At 40.6% G+C, this 18,984-nt stretch overlaps 1 protein-coding gene across 1 annotated transcript in view; it reads right to left on the reverse strand.

Moving 5' to 3' along the window:
- The window catches only part of MEGF11 (multiple EGF like domains 11), a 412,570-nt gene that overhangs the window by 325,635 nt on the left and 67,951 nt on the right, over positions 1 to 18,984 (reverse strand). The window contains exon 2 of the mRNA XM_066592915.1: positions 18,824 to 18,947. Within this exon, the coding sequence (XP_066449012.1) occupies positions 18,824 to 18,939 (116 nt within the window). The 5' untranslated portion in view covers positions 18,940 to 18,947. The remainder of the gene's footprint in view (positions 1 to 18,823; positions 18,948 to 18,984) is intronic.

Here is an 18,984-nt window from a genome sequence, read left to right on the forward strand (position 1 = left end):
CCAAATATAAGGACCTGTGGAATAGTGTAAGTAATCTGCGCTGCCCTAAATATACAGTCCAACTGGGTATATAACCACAGGTAGATACAGTAAGTACTTGTGATATCCAAAAAACTGATGTAAAGGCTAAACTTATATATCATGGACTCTCACCGCGATCACATATATGGCTGTCCATGCTAGTCCTCAGCAGGGATTATATCCACATGATATTGCGTTTCGGAGGACACGTTCTCCTTCCTCGGGTAATATGTTCTCCAAAACGTGTTGGAGATGTTTTAGTCCATTCTGTATTCTGTACCTATAGTGACTTCATCATCCATCTATGTGATAGCGGTGCGAGGTCATGATATATGAATTTGTCCTTTATCCCATTTTTTTTAGTATAAGCACTTATTGTAACTACCTGTGGTTATATACACAATTTGTATTCATATCTAGTTTACACTATTCATCCTGTTCAGACCTATCTGGGATCATATTAACTCATACGTTTTCTTCCAAACACAGTGCCACACTTGTCTGCAGGTTGCCACTCTGAACTGCAGTGTCTGCAATACCACACACAACCTGTGAAGAGGTGTGGTGCTGTTTTTGGATGAAAGCAGTTCATTTTAAACCCAGACAACCCCTTTAACTTCATCTTTGAGTAGCCAATAACTACCCTGTTTCCCTGAAAATAAGGCGTACCCCGAAAATAAGACATAGCTGGTATCTTCTCACCACCTCTGTTCTCTTGTGTGTCTTTGTGTTGTCTATATAGGATAACACTTCATAAATCTAACTTTGCAGATGCCCTAATAAACCTACGGTAGTTGTTGCTCTTGCACCTGGGAAAGTAACACAATATGTGCAACTAATGTACATTCCCAACGAGTGATCACCCCGAAGCCGTTAGAAGTGATAATATATGCCTACAAATAAATACACTCCAATACAAAAGTACAAATCTACATACTTTATTATGAAAACTCATAAAATACATAAAAGATGGCACAGAAACTCATATGAAGCCACATCACAGGTATATCAAGGGTCCCTTGATAAAGCCAGAGCCAGGGCACAGCTATCATCTGGCTCTGTATTCTCTTTTATGTTATTATATATCATAATGATCAAGACCGGCGTGCCGGTGGAAACACATCAGTTAAGCCCGATGCCTCTTGTTTTAAAGAATAAAGCATTTTTTTCACATGTAGAGCCGACACTTTGTAAAGGCCCATTCAGACACAACGATTATTGCTCAAAAAAATCGCTCAAAGCCATCTTTTGAGCGATAATCGTTGTGTCTGACTGCACTGACATCATGGAGTTTTCGTTAAGCCGTCGCTCATCAATCAGCCTTATCAGGGATTCACGGTGGGATACAACTGATACTATTGTTTCAGCTGTATCCCGCTCCCTGAAGACAGACTGGGTATGAAGAACAAAGCGGTCCACCTCTGTTCTCCATACCCCGCTCGGAGTACTCGGCTGTATAACAGCCAGGCGCTCCGAGCATAGAATAGCTAGATGCAGAAGACAAGTGGGGCCGGCTGTCATACAGTGGAGCGCTCCCAGCGGGGAACAGCTGGATGCAGAGAACAAGCGGGCCCCCGCTTGTTCTCTGCATCCTCCGCTGGGAGTGCAAGGTGATTACTCAATGTTTGAGTGATCACCTTGTGCTAAAATGACACAACGATTATCGCTCAAAAGTGGCTCAAAAGACATCTTTTGAGCAATAATTGTTGTGTCTAAATGGGCCCCCCCATTCCACCCCCCCCCCCCCATTCCCCACCTTGTTGATCCAGAGGAAGGGAAAAAAACCCAGTGGGCAGAAGCCAATATACCCTCATTCTGGGAGAAAAATTCCTTCCCGACTCCATAATAGCAGTCAGAATAATCCCTGGATCAACATTTGAGATCAACAACCCCGTCTATGTCCTGTAATGTTGTCACGCTCTAGAAAGATGTCTAGTCCCCTCTTAAATTCCTCTATTGTTTTTACCATCACCATGTCCCTCAAGTAGAGAGTTCCACAGTCTCACTGCTCTTACAGTAAAGAATCCCCTTCTGTTTTGTTGATGAAACCTTCTTTCCTCTAGACTAGTGGTTCCCAAAGTGGTCTATATGGACCCCCAGGGGTCGATTTTTGACTTGCTGGGGGTCTATGTTTATGTAGAGTTCACGCAAAACTTCTTGGGCTCTGGCCATAGACAAAACAGACCTGCGCAGCAGCTGATTTACCTATGAAGTTTACTACGCATCGTTTTCACGTAATCCACCAGAGCCCAAGAAGTTTTGCGTGAACTACCCATCTGCTTTGTGGTGGGCTATGTTAATGTGCAAGTATTTACAAGTTTTAATACCGGCAGCTACGCATCGCACGGACCAGTGGCTTATCCTGCATTATGGACGATCACAAGAACATTTTTAATAGCTTTTTCAACTTAATACCTCATGGAAAGGGGTTTTAGCGCGGTCGCCAATCTTCTTACAAAAAAAAGAAATTGATTGCAAATCAAAATTTGGGAACCTCTGCTCTAGACGTAGCGGATGCCCTCTCGTTACCGTCGCAGTCCTGGGTACAAACAGATCATGGGAGAGTTCTTGTATTGTCCCCTCATGTATTTATACATAGTTATTTGGTCGCCCCTTAGCCGTCTTTTTTTCAGGGTAAATAATCCCAATTTTGATAGCCTCTCTGGGTATTCCAGTCCCGTCATTCCATTTATTAGTTTAGTTGCCCTTCTTTGAACGCCCTCATATATGAGGTGGTTTTCCTGTATCAGGTTGCTGGATTTTTACTCCACTTGCATTTTACTATTCAGTTACTTTATATAGTACCTTTTCATCATGTTTTGTGATTAATTATACTTGTGATGTTTTGTTTATAAGCATTTACCTGTCATGTTTAACACATTTTATGGTTTTCCATAATTAAAAGTATCTATATTTTGACTCTTGTGTTGGAGTGTATGTATTTGTAGGTGTATAGCATTATTTTTCCATACACTCTAGTTGATACATTTGTGTGGGCTCTAGTATATTCATAGGTTGTATATATCTGTTAAAAGCAATGACAGAGTTCCCTTAGACTTGTTCAAAGCACTTTCAGAATGGGAAGAGTCTAAAGGGTGGGGAAATAATTCCTCATAACCTTTCTTTGATTGTCTCTTAGGCCCCTTGTTGTTTATACAAGAAATAACTTTTATATTTATGTCTGTTTTTAACTTGTTTTTTTTCCAGATAAGATTTGTTTTTTTTTTATAATTGATAAATGTGCCCTCTACTATATCACTGTATGTCACATTAGCATAAAATGCAGCATCCTCTAGAACAGATAAATAGGATAACACATAAGCGGATGAACTTGAGGACACACATATTAAGAAAAAACACACTTTTATTCCCAGACCAAGTTCTTGGTAGCTTCTCTGAATTTTGATACACAGAACCTTCATCGACAAACATCCCCTACCGAAGCACCTTATGCGCCCTGTGCACCGCGTCTACTCCGCGCAGCCCGCTTTGAAGTTGCCCCACTGAAGGATTAGCTTCCACCTCCCCACATCTTAGTTCTTGAAAGTCTTTTCCTGGATTTCGCAGCATTTTGTTCTCTATGTAGTACAATATTTGACATTCTTTTAGCATCAAGGAGAGACTGATGACATTCAGAAATGTGAGTTATTTTCTATTTTATGATAGCAGAGAAGGGGCCTGCCTATTCACAGCCTAATCTTTGACCCTTCTCCATGTGAGATATTACCAGCTAAGTAAGAAAGTCGTCCTGGTCAGTGGAACCAATCAATTCTGGTATTTCATTTTTGTTTCTCCTCGATTGGGTGCCTGCCACTCTGCCTTCGCTCTCCCAAAATCAATACCTTCCATTTGTGATTGGAATAAAAGTTACAAAACATCACCCTTGCATTGCACCAGCTCAGCACGCTCTGCTCCCAATTCAAAGTGGAACCTGAAGTATAGACTAACATGGAGATGTGAAGGTCAACTGCCTATTCAAGAAAAGCAACATTCAATTTCAACCGCTCAAGCATTCCCGGCTTCCACTGTAAGACTTTCATTTATTTATAGAGATACCCTGCGTTCAACACTTTGCATAGTTAAGCTCTTAAACAAACCCAAGTTATTGATAGAAAGGTTTAAACTGGTTCCAGGGAGTCATGCATTACATTTTCTATTCCATCGCTATTATAGAGCAGCGTAGAAGTCACATATATTCTCCGAGCAGGATGGAGTATATGCGGTCTATAATCAAATACACCCCATTGATAACAAGAATAAATGGTGATTATAGTGATTGCATTGCATTATGTTACACTTTTATTACCAACCCGCTAACATTCGCCTAAATATTAACTGCAATATGAAACATACATGTAAATAAAGAACAAGACTGTCAAGATACAATGTTTCCAGGTAGCAATAGAACACTCGGCCCCAATTACTCTACAGCTCACAATTTGATCACTAACGCATGTAGGCAGCAATGCTTGATCATCCATAATTGTGTAAAGTGAGGGGGCAGGGGTTACGGGAGGGCAGATGGAGACACGTCAAGCGCTTTGTAGCACAATGGGGCTTATTTACTAATACTGTCTAGACAGTGCAAACTAAGGCCGGTCTCACATGGCCGGATTTGAATTGCGTATTCCGTGAGAGTATGATCCGTGATAGTACGCGGATCAATCAAATGCACTGACTTACGCAGGTCCGATTACATTAGCGTGGCGTAATCCGCAGGTGGAAAATAAAACGCAGCGTGTTCTGTTTTACCGCGGATATCCGCGACATAGAGCACATTGTTCTGTATGGTTGCGGATATACCCACAGCCTATACGCAATTCCATTGCGTATAGGCAGTGGGTATGCGCGTCATCGTTAAGTATGAAGGGTCACGGCCCGGCTCGCAGCTGTAATCCACTAAGGAGGCCCGCAGCAGATTCCGCTTACAGCCGTGTGAGCCCGACCTGTTTCTGAAGGAACATTTGAAGCAATGCACGTCTCATGGAGTGCAAATACGTGATAGGGCTTATTTACTATTGGAAATTTGACAGTTTTCTGGTGCAACTTGTACCAGAAACCTGTCAAACATGTTTTGCGCTACATTTACTAGGTGTTTTAGGCCCTTTTTTATACACTTTTTTCTGTGCCCTATATAGTAATCGGGTGTGGCCTAGAATGCAACAAAAATTGCGTCAAATTGTGGCAAATTGCACCAAAATTTTGGTGAGATTTTTGGTGTATACAAAGCAATTGATAGTTGGTATAAACTTAGACTAGATAGTATGGACAGATTTACTATTGATCATGAGTCCCTGTGATCAATCTGGGGCAGTTTAAGACTGTCTAGATTTAGGTCAGGCTCACACGGCCGTAAGCGGAATCCACTGCGGCCTCCTCAGTGGATTACAGCTGTGACCCCGACAAAATAGATAGAAATGGGATAACCCATATAATTTGGGGATTAGACAGTATATCAAAGGAGCAATGTACCACTGAATCACCAGGACCTAGTATATACCACCGCCATCAGCAGTAGGCAAACCTGTGCAGATATTATTGCCAACTAAGCTAAGGGAGACAATGGAAAAATTGGAAAACATACTCTACGCTTTGCCAGCTGGGAGCGGTGTAGATAGGGGGCCACTGTGACTCTGCTGCCCAAGTGCCCACATATGTTTTGAACTGGACACTTGATACTCACAACAAAGCACACTGACTATTAGCGCTCTGTTGTGTCACATAGAATAAACCACTTGGAAATGGTAGAAAATATATATTAGGGAATAGAACATATGACAGCAAAGACTTACTCTTGGTATAGTATCAGTACAATTGTGCCTTATATTATTAAAGGAACCCTCTGGTTTTGGGCCAAAGTTTTGTCCTGGGATTGGAAAGGGGGGTGGGCAGTGGCTCTTCTCTGCCGCCCCATTTTCAGTAGTCCAAGGTGGCTAGAGCAATTTTCTAACTACAGTAGCTAAATCACAATGTGCACTGCTCTTTGATTGGCCAGTGCTGATCACATGAGCAGCTCTAGCCAATCAGAAAGAAAGTACAGTGCATTGGTAGTCTAACACTGCCAATGCATTATGGGTTTTAGGTAATCTAAAAATCAAGTTAGACATCAAAGATAGATAAAAACGGGACCCAGAACCTACAGATATTGGAGGAACCACTGAGAAGAACAACTGCAGGCTCTTCCTCTGGTCCCGGGACAGAATTTTCTCCCAAAACCGGTGGATGGTTTTAAGTGCTATTTACACTATCTTGACATACATTTACACAGAATAGATTGCAAGAAAGCTGAACAATGCCTAATCCAACTAGGCTTTAACTGGATGGACATATGTCTTTTATCGGCCTTACATAGTATGTTACTATGTTTCTTACCAGAGATTCAGCTGTCTTCTGCTTTCAGTACTAAAAACTGCAACTTACTTGACACTATGGAAACTCCAGGGATGTCATCACCAGACTACTTGATTTGAGGACCATTGCTTGAAGGGCCTGTCTCATGAAGACATGGACATGTGAAATACATTAGAAAAAATGAAGAAAACACTGGTGCACACATGTACTTCCATGTATAGAATCTTCAAAGACATGAAACACGCAAAATAGATGCGTTTGGAGGCATAGGCCTCTACTTGAGTAAATGTAGGGGGGAACACAACTATGGCCTTCTCTTTTCATCACGAGCACACAACCCAGCCAGGCCACCCTGCCATAGTTGTGTTCCCTTCGGTGCTTACTAAGGAAGAGGCCTGTGGCTTGAAACGCGTCTATTTTGTTGGTCTTATAAATAAAAGAGAAGAAGTCGGATTAATTTACCGTGTCTTGAGCATCCTATACATGGATGTTTGTGCCATGCACCGGTGTTTTCTTACTTTTTTCTCACACAATTTGTATTACGCCTTCTATTCATACGTTGGCGCAAGTCCAGCAGCAACTTCCATTAACTTGCAACTTATCCATTTATCAGTGGTACTGAGACACTATCACCCCAAGCTAGATCTATATGAGTGCTCCACCAGTATCTTCTCTACAGTCTTTTCGCACAGGCATGTGGATGTCATAGAGGGTGGTCTTCTTGAATCCCCACTCTACTAGCCAGTGCAGCTTTGGCAGACATGAACCATCCATGCAGTACAAGCATGGCTATTTAACTGTATAGCTGCCGTGTTCTACTACATTTTCCCTGCAGCTAAAATGTCTGGATGGCCATGGCTTTCCTCATCAAAGTCAGCAGTTTGCTAGCCATGTCAAGAGCGAGACCCACGGAATCAGCTAATTGCTGTAGTAGCTCCAATATAAAAGAGGCTTTTTGTGTTGATAAAACCCCTTTAACAAAGAGCCGTAAATAATAACTAGAATAACAAGGACGTTTGAAGGAATACATAATTACCAAACAGTATTGGCTGCCGTTTCCCGTTAAACCACCATGGTTACTTACTATATAAATACCCCGACACATGCAGCCTGACAAATGTGTATGTTTGTAAACTTGTAATAACTTAGTTTTGGGCTTTTAATTATGTTAGAAGAAGGCTTTTGCAAACATTGTATGAGTAGGTTTTTGTACTTTTGCACCGAGTGTCTGGGGATCTTTCTTTCTTTTTTCATGAAAACATTTTCCTTTGCTGGGAAATCGTCGCTGCCAAACAATTCAGCCATTATTTTATGAATACATTTAAACTTAGAAACATAGAACAGCGATGACAGAGGAAGACCAAGAGGTCCATCGACTCTGCCTCTTCTTTTTATTATTCACTTATTGTTGATTTTTCTAATACATCAGCTGTCTTTTCTTCGCATCCATTTGTTAAAAAGAATAATACTAATAATACTTCTATTTTTACAGGATGCCCCTCAGTGCTGGGGATCACTGTATGTTGGAAAATAAAACACAACAGAGCTATGCATATCGCTTGTAGCGCACAGTAATTCTGTCTTTAATGTGATGGATGGTGTTATGTTCGTGTAGGCAAACTAAGCACCAGGGCCCACACGAATGTGACCCGAAAACACGGGTTAGGGGAAATTGACTCTGTGCTGCAGGGAAGATGACTTGGCCCTTCCTACAGGCCTCTATAAAGGTGGCCCCATGCTGGAACCTCGGCCCTGCTCTCCCTGAAAGGGTGCTACTCGCAACCAGGTGGAACTGACAAAATTCACGAACTCACTTACCACACAACCTCGCACACTAAAGCAGAAGGAAATGCTGAATATAAAAGCAAGGGATTATTTTGTACATTGGCAAATGAACTTAAGCTGCAAGGCCGCGACAAGGCTCCTCGGGTCTTGCGGTCCCTACTCTAGCAAGACACAAAACAGGCAGCACAGGACACTACACTACCAGCAAGCTGCAAGCTGACCAGACACTACTCACACAGCAGACAAGACAGAGGAAATATAGCTTCCTCATTGCAGAGGGGCTGGGGTATATATCTACACCCAGACCCAGGGGATTGGCTGACCAGAACAACCACACCCAGCCAGCTCAATTAACCCTCACCTGTACAGGTGTGCTCCTGGAACCCTGTAGAACAACAAATTCCAGCAGCACAACCTAACAGATTGTTAGTGGTGGATACTTATATACAGCAGCCAATCAAGATAAGTAAAGATGCAGCACTGTAAAGGTACCTTTACATAGGTCAATGGGTGCCCAAAGAGTCACTCAATCAAGTGATTACGGGCAACTGTTGGCCTGTGTACACACAGCCCCCAATAGGGCACTGAGTGAGAAGTTGGCGCTAGTCATTACGTTTCAGCTCACTAAAACGGAACGCCTATTGAGTAGCTTCTTGTTCAGTGTGAACAGGAGTCACTCAATCTTTGAATGACTCCCGTTTACTGTGAAAACAGGCAGGTGGCGGGAAGAGATAGTTATTGGGATGGCTGTGGGGCACTTATGCGCCCGACAGTCATCCCATGTAAAGGTACCTTAAGACATAGGGGCTCAGAGCAGCTAATGAGACATGGAGTTTAGACTATATGTACAGATAATATCACTAAAATGCAGTTGGTGATAATAAAGGGCAACCAAGGAGTCAGCATTAAAGAGAGTATTTAAAAAGTACCTGCACATTGAGTCTGCAGTGCTTATGCTTCAGCAGCTGAAGATGGCCCCATATAGCATTTAAATTGGAGGAGCCGAAAATGGCTAATGGAGCACAAGCAGCAAAGTGCAAACCTTTAAATGAGCATCGCCCATTGTCATGAACCATGGCTTCACAGCGCTTGATGTGGTCGCAACTGCAGGTATTGACTGACTTCCTCTCCCTCAACCCAGCACTCATTGCAAGATAGAGCATAAATCACATCCTACCACAGTCCTACATGCCCCCCCAAAATAACACTCGCGGACACCACTGACGATTTTACTGTGAAGCAGGTCAGCCGCTTAAACTTTGGTAATGTACCACAGTGGTCAAAGTTACACAATTATCAGGTTCGAAACATTTTTACAGAGTGACAAGGACTGAACTTAATAAGGTTTAAGACTTTATTACAAAAAGTAGTAAGTCTTTATACCAGCTTTATACCAGGGCAGTTCCTGTAGCTGGTATAATCTCCCAGACTTCTGACCAATAGGATTCTGCATCCCTGGGGTCTTAACTCAGGAGTTCAGTTCCATTGTAATCCAGAGTCCTCCCCACGATGGGAGTGGATGTGTTCGGCATCATCTCCTGATTCTAGAGATATTATCATTCTCAGTCTACACTGCTCAGATGACCCAGAATCTTCAATTATTAATTTCCCCATTGTTCTAATACTGTCTTCAACCTCTTGGATAATCTGGAGAGGCGGCTTCTGAGGGATTGTGTATTTGCCCGAACGATTACAACAGTAATGAGACTCCATGTAACAGAATTTCCTGTGGTCACCAACTGCTACTAACAGGAGAATCATACACATGCTAAGAGACCATCGTTTTTAGCAAATTAGAGATAATTGGACCAAGGCCGCATTCATGACTTTACCAGGAAACTAATGAATATTGATTAGCCGGACAGGATATGTGAATGCAAGAATTTCATACTCCGTAATATCCATAGATAGTACCTAAAATAATCATTTTAGCCCCAGAGGCAATCCTCCACTGCATAATAAGCCCCAAAAGAGTTCCCTGCTATGTTTCATGTCTCAGCCCTTTTACTGAGCTTCTATTTGAGTTTCCTTCTTGTACCCTACACTGGCTTTCCCCTACAATCCAGAAAAGATATTAGTAGGTCCATTGGGTTCTTATCAAATTAGTTTGCGAAATACAGAAATAGATTGTGAGCCTCACTTGGACAGAAACTACTGTGAATTATTGTAATTTGTGTCCTACTCTGGAACATTTTGACGCAATATGGAAAATAGATACATAAAAATTCTTGTTTTCTGCCCCCTCTACGGTACAGAATAAGAAACTGGTAATTATTTATTATCCTTATATGTTATATAGGGCAATACACAACAGCAGAAAACAGAAAAAAAAGCTCATCAATTTTCCATACAGTGCCAACACATCATTTCTCATCATCTATTTTGACTCTCCTCCATGCTTTACACTGCTTTTCTGACGCTGATGTTTATACTGTATATACACATGTTACATATGTGCCTGATCTGAAAAACTGCCAAGCGGTTTAGGCGCTATTCTCATCTTATCGGTGCATGTGAGAATGTCATATAATGTCAGCTATTATGACAACACATGTATTGTATTCTGATTTCTAGTATATAGTATATATTTTAAAAATTGATATTTCTCCTTTAAGGCAAGCAGATGGGCTACTTCAATGGCACGGTAGGTACTGTACTCGATGGCATAAAAGCATGGGCATAATACAAGAAGTGTGATTTCCAGAACACAAGAAACCAGCTTAGCTTTTGTATGAGAAATCTGTTTTAATTAATGAAGAAGAAAGATTAATGAAAAGTGGAACACCTGCCAACAAAACAATCTATTCTCTGAGATGGATATGGCACATGTTACCGCCTGCACATGCTCCGGCGATCGGTTAGAGGGAAGGTGCTCTGTCTACACTGGTTATTTAAGGGAGGACAGGCCTGACACCTGTGAGGCAATTATAGGAATTCCAAATTACTAACCTTTTCTATCCTTTACATCTTCAGCCAGACTGCTGAGAGCCTTAAGTAACAATCTGGAATATATTACGAGCAGAGAAAGAAATGCTGATCATAGCAACAGCTTTAAGTTCTACTCAATGTACCTGTTCATGTTTGCTAAACTCATGAAGCCATCTTAATCTAACTTAGAGATCTGTCTAAAGGACTCCATACACATTAGACTACAGTCATTCAAATTCACTGATATCGGTGGAGTTGGATGACTCTCGAATGAGCATGAAGACCTCCCAACTTTAGCCAACAAAGTATTTTTCCCTCAATACTGAATTTAAATGCCACATCCCTTTTCCAGCTAGAGATAAGCTACTACTAGATCAGTCTGGCTGTGGCTTATCTCCCTCTACTCATGTATAAATGCCCTTTTACACTCAATGATTGTAAATGCAGTGTAAATGCAGCCAATGAAGACCGATAAAATGTTCATCGTTCATTTTCTGCAAGCATAAAAATCATCGTTGGCTCGTTCACTAATCGTTTGGTTTAAATACTGATCATTCAGTCGTTCTGACTCACACACTGAATGTGAATGAATGAATGAATGATTTCTTGTTTTAATCAGCCAACGATGCATCTGCCTGTATAAACAGGCTCCCTGAACAAACGAGCGAATACAAGAAATCGGCAGGTCTAAACGGACTCCAACATGTGAACATGCATCCAAACTAAGCGTTCATGTATTTGAGGGAATGGCGGGAAATAGCTGTTGACCAAATGAGCATTCACAGCTCTAAAATGCTTCTCTGCTCAATAAAATACTCACCAGATGCTGTAGCCATGCTTCTGTGAGCATCTTTGACTTCCTTCGAGCCCCTTCACACAGGCATATTTCCCATCCATATATTCCATGGAGAAAACATGGACACGTTATAACTTATCAAGCTATTGACGTATGAGTTTTCACATGGACTGATGATCTATGTCAGGGGTCCCCAACTCCAGTCCTCAGGGACCACCAACAGGTCATGTTTTCAGGATGTCCTATAGTAAGAACACCTGTGGCAATGTCTGAGGCACCGACAATAATTACATCACCTGTGCAACACTGAGGAAATCCTGAAAACATGACCTGCTGGCGGTCCCTGAGGACTGGAGTTGGGGAACACTGTTTTATGTGAAAGAAAAAACTGCAGCATGTGCTATTGTGATACATATCAAGAAACAGAATACGACATGCAATCCTGCACATTGGACAGGATTTTCATATTCATATCTGCATTAGGGGATTGCATTTTTCTGTTGCATGAGCCCCTGCCTGAACTGATGGGTTTTATGATTCAACCAAACAGCACTGAATGGATCCAATTGACTATAATCAGATCCATTCTGTTTCTGTCCCTCTGTCCAGAATTTTATAGAATGAAAAAGTCCTTTGTACAGGACTTTTTAACTGGCATTTCATGCCGGATCTGCGCCGGAGGCTCCAAACATAGCTTCTGATGCAGATGTGAACGTAGCCTTACTTTGCAGCAGCTTCCTCCTTGGCAGCATGTAACCTGATCCCTTAGTGAGCTGATCCAACTCAAGATGGGTTTTAACAGTATTTCAAAGTGAATGCTAAATGAAGGAGGCGAGGAGGAGGAATGGGTCATAAGTTAAGAGTAGAGATAAGCGAGCATGCTCGGTTAAGGAAATTACTCGAGCGAGAATCTGCATTTTCGAGTAACAGCCTACTCGTCCGAAAAGATTTGGGGGACATCGGAGGTGAGCGGGGGGTTGTGGGGGGGGGAGTGGGATGGAGAGAGATCTCTCCCCCCCCCCCCCATCCCCCCATGCTCTCACCCGCCGCCCCCAAATCTTTTCGGACGAGTAGGTAGTTACTCGAAAATGCCGATGCTCGCTCGAGTAATTTCCTTAACCGAGCATGCTCGCTCATTTCTAGTTAAGATACATTTTTCTCTGTTTAGATCTATCACAAAGTTTATTTTATTCGCTTGTAGTATTGATTTATGAAAATTTGTTAAAATAGCAGCCCCTATTTTATATTGTGACAGAACATCGTTTTAGGGGAACTTGAATAACATTTCTTATACTAGGGTAGGTGTGCAAAACTCCAGTCCTTAAGGGGCGCAACAGGTCATATTATTAGGATATCTTATAGTAAGAGCACCTGTCTAAGGCACTGACAATAATTACATCACCTGTGCAATACTGAGGAAATCCAGAAAACATGACCTGTTGGGTCTCTTGAGGACTGGAGATGTGCACTCTTCGACTATGGGACTTGGACTAATACTGCTATAGAAGCTGGACTTGAGCTCTCCATGGTCCTGAAACAGTTTGTAATGTAACTAGAAAAGTGAAGAATTAAAATTAGGAGACTTTTCCTATTAATGTATAAATAGTAAGAATCCTTTGGCTGTTATTACCTGCGGCTCTTCTTTATCAGCGATGGTATACAATGGATGGAAATACATTAATTCACTTAATAAACCATGCCAGACTCCTTAACACAGAAAAAAGGTAAGCTCGTCATTATTATGTAACCCCACTAATCCTATTACAGGATCCCGTACATCTGTACGGTGTAAAATGTCATTTTTCCACATTAGCTTATAAAAGTATAACAGTGAATGTATAATGATCTTAAGCTTCTGCCCACTGAGTAGAATGTCAATGAAAATCTCTACATTATGTAAAAGTCAGTGAAAATGTAGCAGAGCTGAATTTGTCATTTAATGCTTTAGGAATTAATTGGTTGTAGTAATCCTATAAGAATCTCAATAAGTGCACATACAGTGCTTAGTAAAACTACAGATAATCTAGTATGACAGCACAGTTTGCTCAACTATGTACAGGGGGTGGACAAAAATATGGAAACACTGTACGAAATGCATGCCTTAAATTACATGGGATTATAAATCATATTTCAACAATATAGGAGGAGCCCAGGATGGCATGCTAGCGTGGCACACTTTGTTAATACAGGGTAATCCATTGCTTTGTCAGTGTGTTCCCCTATATTGCAATCTGGCTTTCTGCATGCTACCAGGGTATACGACAATTGAGCCTTCCCTGCAGTATATATCTTGGCTTCATTTTCTGTGAGTTGTGTCAAAAACACACGTAAAGACTGATTTTAAGTGGAGGTAATATGATACAGATGCCGCTGTGCAGAAGTGAACATCTGCTGAAGCAACAAGGTTCCATTGGTCAGGGGTTTGAGACAGTCAGCTGCTGTTACCAAAACCACTTAGAGCAAGGAAAGAGGTGAAGTAAACCAAATTTGGCGGAAAAGCTCTCAGCCAAGTAGGAGTCAAAAGAGCAGCCCAGTGCTAATGATTAAAATCCTATGCATTTCGTAGGTGTTTCCATATTTTGTCCACTCCCTGCATATATATTGGGCAATCCCACTGAAGGTTCATGGTAAGTCACTTGGATGCTTTTAATACCCTGTATTCTAGTAGCACTCATACTACATATTAAAGGGGTATTCCTGTGACATTAGGTTATCCTCTATACACAGATTACGGGATAACTAGCTGATTGGTAGGGGGTCCAGCCACTTGCAACCCCCACCAATCACAAGGTTGGGGGCCCAGAGTTCCCCAAGAGACTGGCAAAATGAATGGAATGACAGTGTACATGCTCGGCCGCCACTCCATTTATTTCAAGAATTGGAGATTGCTTGAATTTGGCCATTACCGATGCTCCTGTTGCCATTGAAATTAATGGAGTGGCAAAGCATGCATACTGTCATTCCATTCATTTTGCCAGTCTCTCAGGAAATGTGGGAACCCTATACTGGCGATCGGTGGGGTTCCAATGATTCAGCCCCCCACTGAACAGCTAGTTATCTCCTAGCCTACAGATAAGGGATAACTTAGTTTTACCAAAATACTTGAACATGTATTCACATAATAACACTGCAGCACATGTGGAGATGGTAATATAATGTAAAGAAGATGCTTTATTTGTCCTTAAGCAATTGCCTAAATGTAACGAGCATTCACATGCAAATTAGGGTAAGTGTAAATAATCGTAAGGTTTCCTGTAGTCTATGGACTGCAGAGCAGAACATAAGCAGGGAACGTGAATTTATGTAGTTTTCTTGCTTTGTGCACTGATCATTCAATATATTACGGATATTTATATAATACAGCTCCCTACTTTATACCATAAGTACATCCTAACCAGACGCACAGTAAAAGCAAATCAGTGATGTTGACCATGGCAACCAATTAGATGACTAGCATTCATTTGATTGACCTACACAAAGGTACATGAATGTGAATTGTTGCAATGGGCATTGCCTATTGAGGCGCGTTATTACAATGCCTGCACGCTTCTGCGCATGAAAACTTGCTGGTTGCTTTCTGCCCCAATCAGACACACAGCAAAGTAGAACAAACACTATCTCATGTGATGAGAATAACAAAAGGAACTCAATATCTGTGATTACTCACTGTTCAACCAGAGTACCTGATCAGCCTTGCTGGCATGTGCCCCATGTATTTAATCAAGACAGAATGTAAGGCATCTGTTCATGTTTTGTCCTTATTTCTATGTTAGATGAAGTTATACTCGGTGACTTAGACTGTTTATTAAAAGCAAAGGAAATGTAGCCACCTACAGTCTATGAGAAGACAGCGTTCTAGGGGATATTATGTACAGATAGAAGAGAGATAAAGGGACAGATGGATGAGTAGACAGAGAGAGATATGAGATGATAGATAGATAGATAGATAGATGTATAGATAGATATATATGGGATATGATAGATACATAGCAGATAAGATAGATAGCAGATGGATAAAAAGATAGATATATTGAATGGATGGATTGATAGATAGATAGCAGATATGATAGATAGATAGATTTGAGATGGATAGATAGCAGATGGATAAAAAGATAGATATGTATTGAATGGATGGATAGATATTGGATGGATAGATAGATAGATATGAGACAGATAGATAGATAGATATGAGATGATACATAGCTAGATAGATCGATAGCTAGATAATTAGATCGATAGATAGATAGATAGATAGATAGATAGATAGATAGATAGATAGATAGATAGATAGATAGATAGCAGATAATATATATATGAGATGGATAGAAAGATAGAAATTGGATGGATGGATGGATGGATGGATAAATAGATAGATATTGGATAGATAGATAGATAGATAGATAGATAGATATGAGATGGATAGATAGATATGAGATGACACATAGCTAGATAGCTCGATAGCTAGATAGATAGCAGATACGATAGATAGATATGAGATGACAGATAGCAGATAAGATAGATATTAGATGGATAAAAAGATAGATATTGAATGGATGAATAGATAGATAGATAGATAGATAGATAGATAGATAGATATTGGATGGATGGATAGATAGATAGCAGATAAGATAGATATTAGATGGATAGAAAGATAGATATTGGATGGATGGATAGATAGATATGAGATATGCGATAGATAGATATTAGATGATACATAGCTAGATAGATAGATAGATAGATAGATATGAGATAGATAGATAGATAGATAGATAGATATGAGATGATAGAAAGATAGGTAGATAGATATGAGATAGATAGATAGATAGATAGATAGATAGATAGATATGAGATAGATATGAGATGATAGATAGATAGATAGATAGATAGATAGATAGATAGAACAGCAGCACTCCAAATGATTGCAGTAAAATCATGCTTCTATATTCACCCATATGCTGTTCATTTCTGCACAGCTCACTGGATTTTTTTAGACAGACGGAATCTGTGTCTTATGTCATATGAAATATTATACCTATTGTAGTGCTCTTGCTGTCAACCATATATTGATTAAGAATAGCCTTTTCCATCATCATCATTCATCAACATTTTGTGACTATTCTGCTATTTTAAAACACTTATGCTCATAATATCCTAACCAGAACAGATGGGTACTAAAGTGGACACTGTCCCAAGAAAGAAGCCCTTCTTTTCACTAAAGGGCCCATTCAGACAGCCGATTGTCATGTCCGAGGGTTGTCCATTTTTTTCACAGCAGTCAGTCAGTAAATTAGACTATTCACATGACTTTATTTTATTTTTTAAACTGTAATTTTCATTTGAGATTTACGAGGTTTACAATAATGCAGTAAACATTAACTAGAATGTATCACAGTCTCATTAATGCAAAACTAAAGCGGCTCGTAATTATACGGATTGAGGGGAGAAGATAATAGATTTTATTTTTCACACGGATTGATGGTCCACGTGAAAAAAAACTCATGGTATGTCCTATTCTATCCAATTCACAGACCAGAATTGGACATGTAATGTCCGACAGCCCGTAGATATTAGATAGCACACACCCGTGGCGCAACTCACACTCGGACGTCTGAATATGGCATAAAGAGGCACTCCCGTATTTAGACTAGTAATGGCTGGACCTTACAGGAGGGGAAAGAAGGAAACAGGAGATAGGGGAAGCTATCTAAACATCGTCAGGGATAAACCCAATGCGTATCAGAAAAATGAACGCAAGGATAAGATAAATTAATGGATGTATACCCACCTGGTTGAGTTGTGCAAACATGGGCACTGCTTTAGTCTGCGCAAGTAAGTCACTTGGACCAAGATTTTGGGACTTCAAGCTAGTGTTGTTGGCATCCAGGCAGTTACTATGAAGACATACATATATACAATCCAATGGAAAACATTAGACAACTCTTGCTAGCCGATATAGAATCCTTATTGAGTACCTAGTTCAGTGTTGAAACACCTTGTTCCTTTTTCAAAACTTATGTAAACCACCAACTTGCTACTTCGTGTTTTTATGCTTCTGAGGACTCTTGAAGCAGCACCAGCAAGGAGTGTCTTATCTTTTCCATTGGACTGTAAATACTATCACATTTAGCTAATAATAGAGGGCTATGGCCTGTTGATCACCTCTATTGGCTACAAAAGATATACTTCAAAAAGAGATCCACTACTCAGGGCTGGAATGATACAAATGGGGTAGTCGTCCTGTTATCATTTATGAAAATTTACCATATAATATAATCAGTTGTGATTGTTCTCAGTAAGAGAAACCAAGTAATCTTGTAGATATGATACCTGTTAATGGCTAACAAAAATACATGATGTTAATGCAAGCTTTCAGACCTTACAGGGTCCTTCATCAAGGCATAATGAAATGGATGCATATATAAACACACATACTTATGACAAGGCAGAGACATGGTGGGATAGTACAGATAACACTACTGACCTGATGATCTCTTAACACTAATTCAGGGACCATAACACCTTCACATCTATGTTTGTAGTTCAGTTGCAGTATTCTTTTAAGTACAAATTAATCACATCTATGTCTGTGCCTTGTCATAAGAATGTGTGTATATATATATGCATTCCTCTTCAAATCTATTTCATTATGCCTTGATGAAGAACCCTGTCCGGTCCGAAAGCTCGCTATAACATCATGAATTTTTCTTAGCCATTAAAAGGTATCCTATCTACAAGATTACTTGGCTTCTCTTGCTGAGAACAATCACACTTTGCTCTACTGGCTAACACTGTGCCAAACCTTTTTTTTTCACTTTATATCATCAGTTTTAGTACACTGAGAAACATACATGCCAGAAAGCTGCAAGTCTATGCTGCTAATCACAAATTATAAGACTATTGCCCCATTATACCAGTATCAAAAGCTTTCTCTAATGACTTTACCTTTCCCAGTGACTGCAGACATTGGGATCCTCTGGATTTAGCAAGACAGCAGTTCCTAGCACAAGACACAAGATGAACACCTTGACAGTCCATCTCACGGCGGCGAAAAGCTTCATTGTGACACCTGCAGGATAAAAGAAGTCATCAAAAAGGTGGCCACT

Source organism: Eleutherodactylus coqui, chromosome 2, assembly GCF_035609145.1.
Source record: "Eleutherodactylus coqui strain aEleCoq1 chromosome 2, aEleCoq1.hap1, whole genome shotgun sequence".
NCBI classification, from domain to species: domain Eukaryota; kingdom Metazoa; phylum Chordata; class Amphibia; order Anura; family Eleutherodactylidae; genus Eleutherodactylus; species Eleutherodactylus coqui.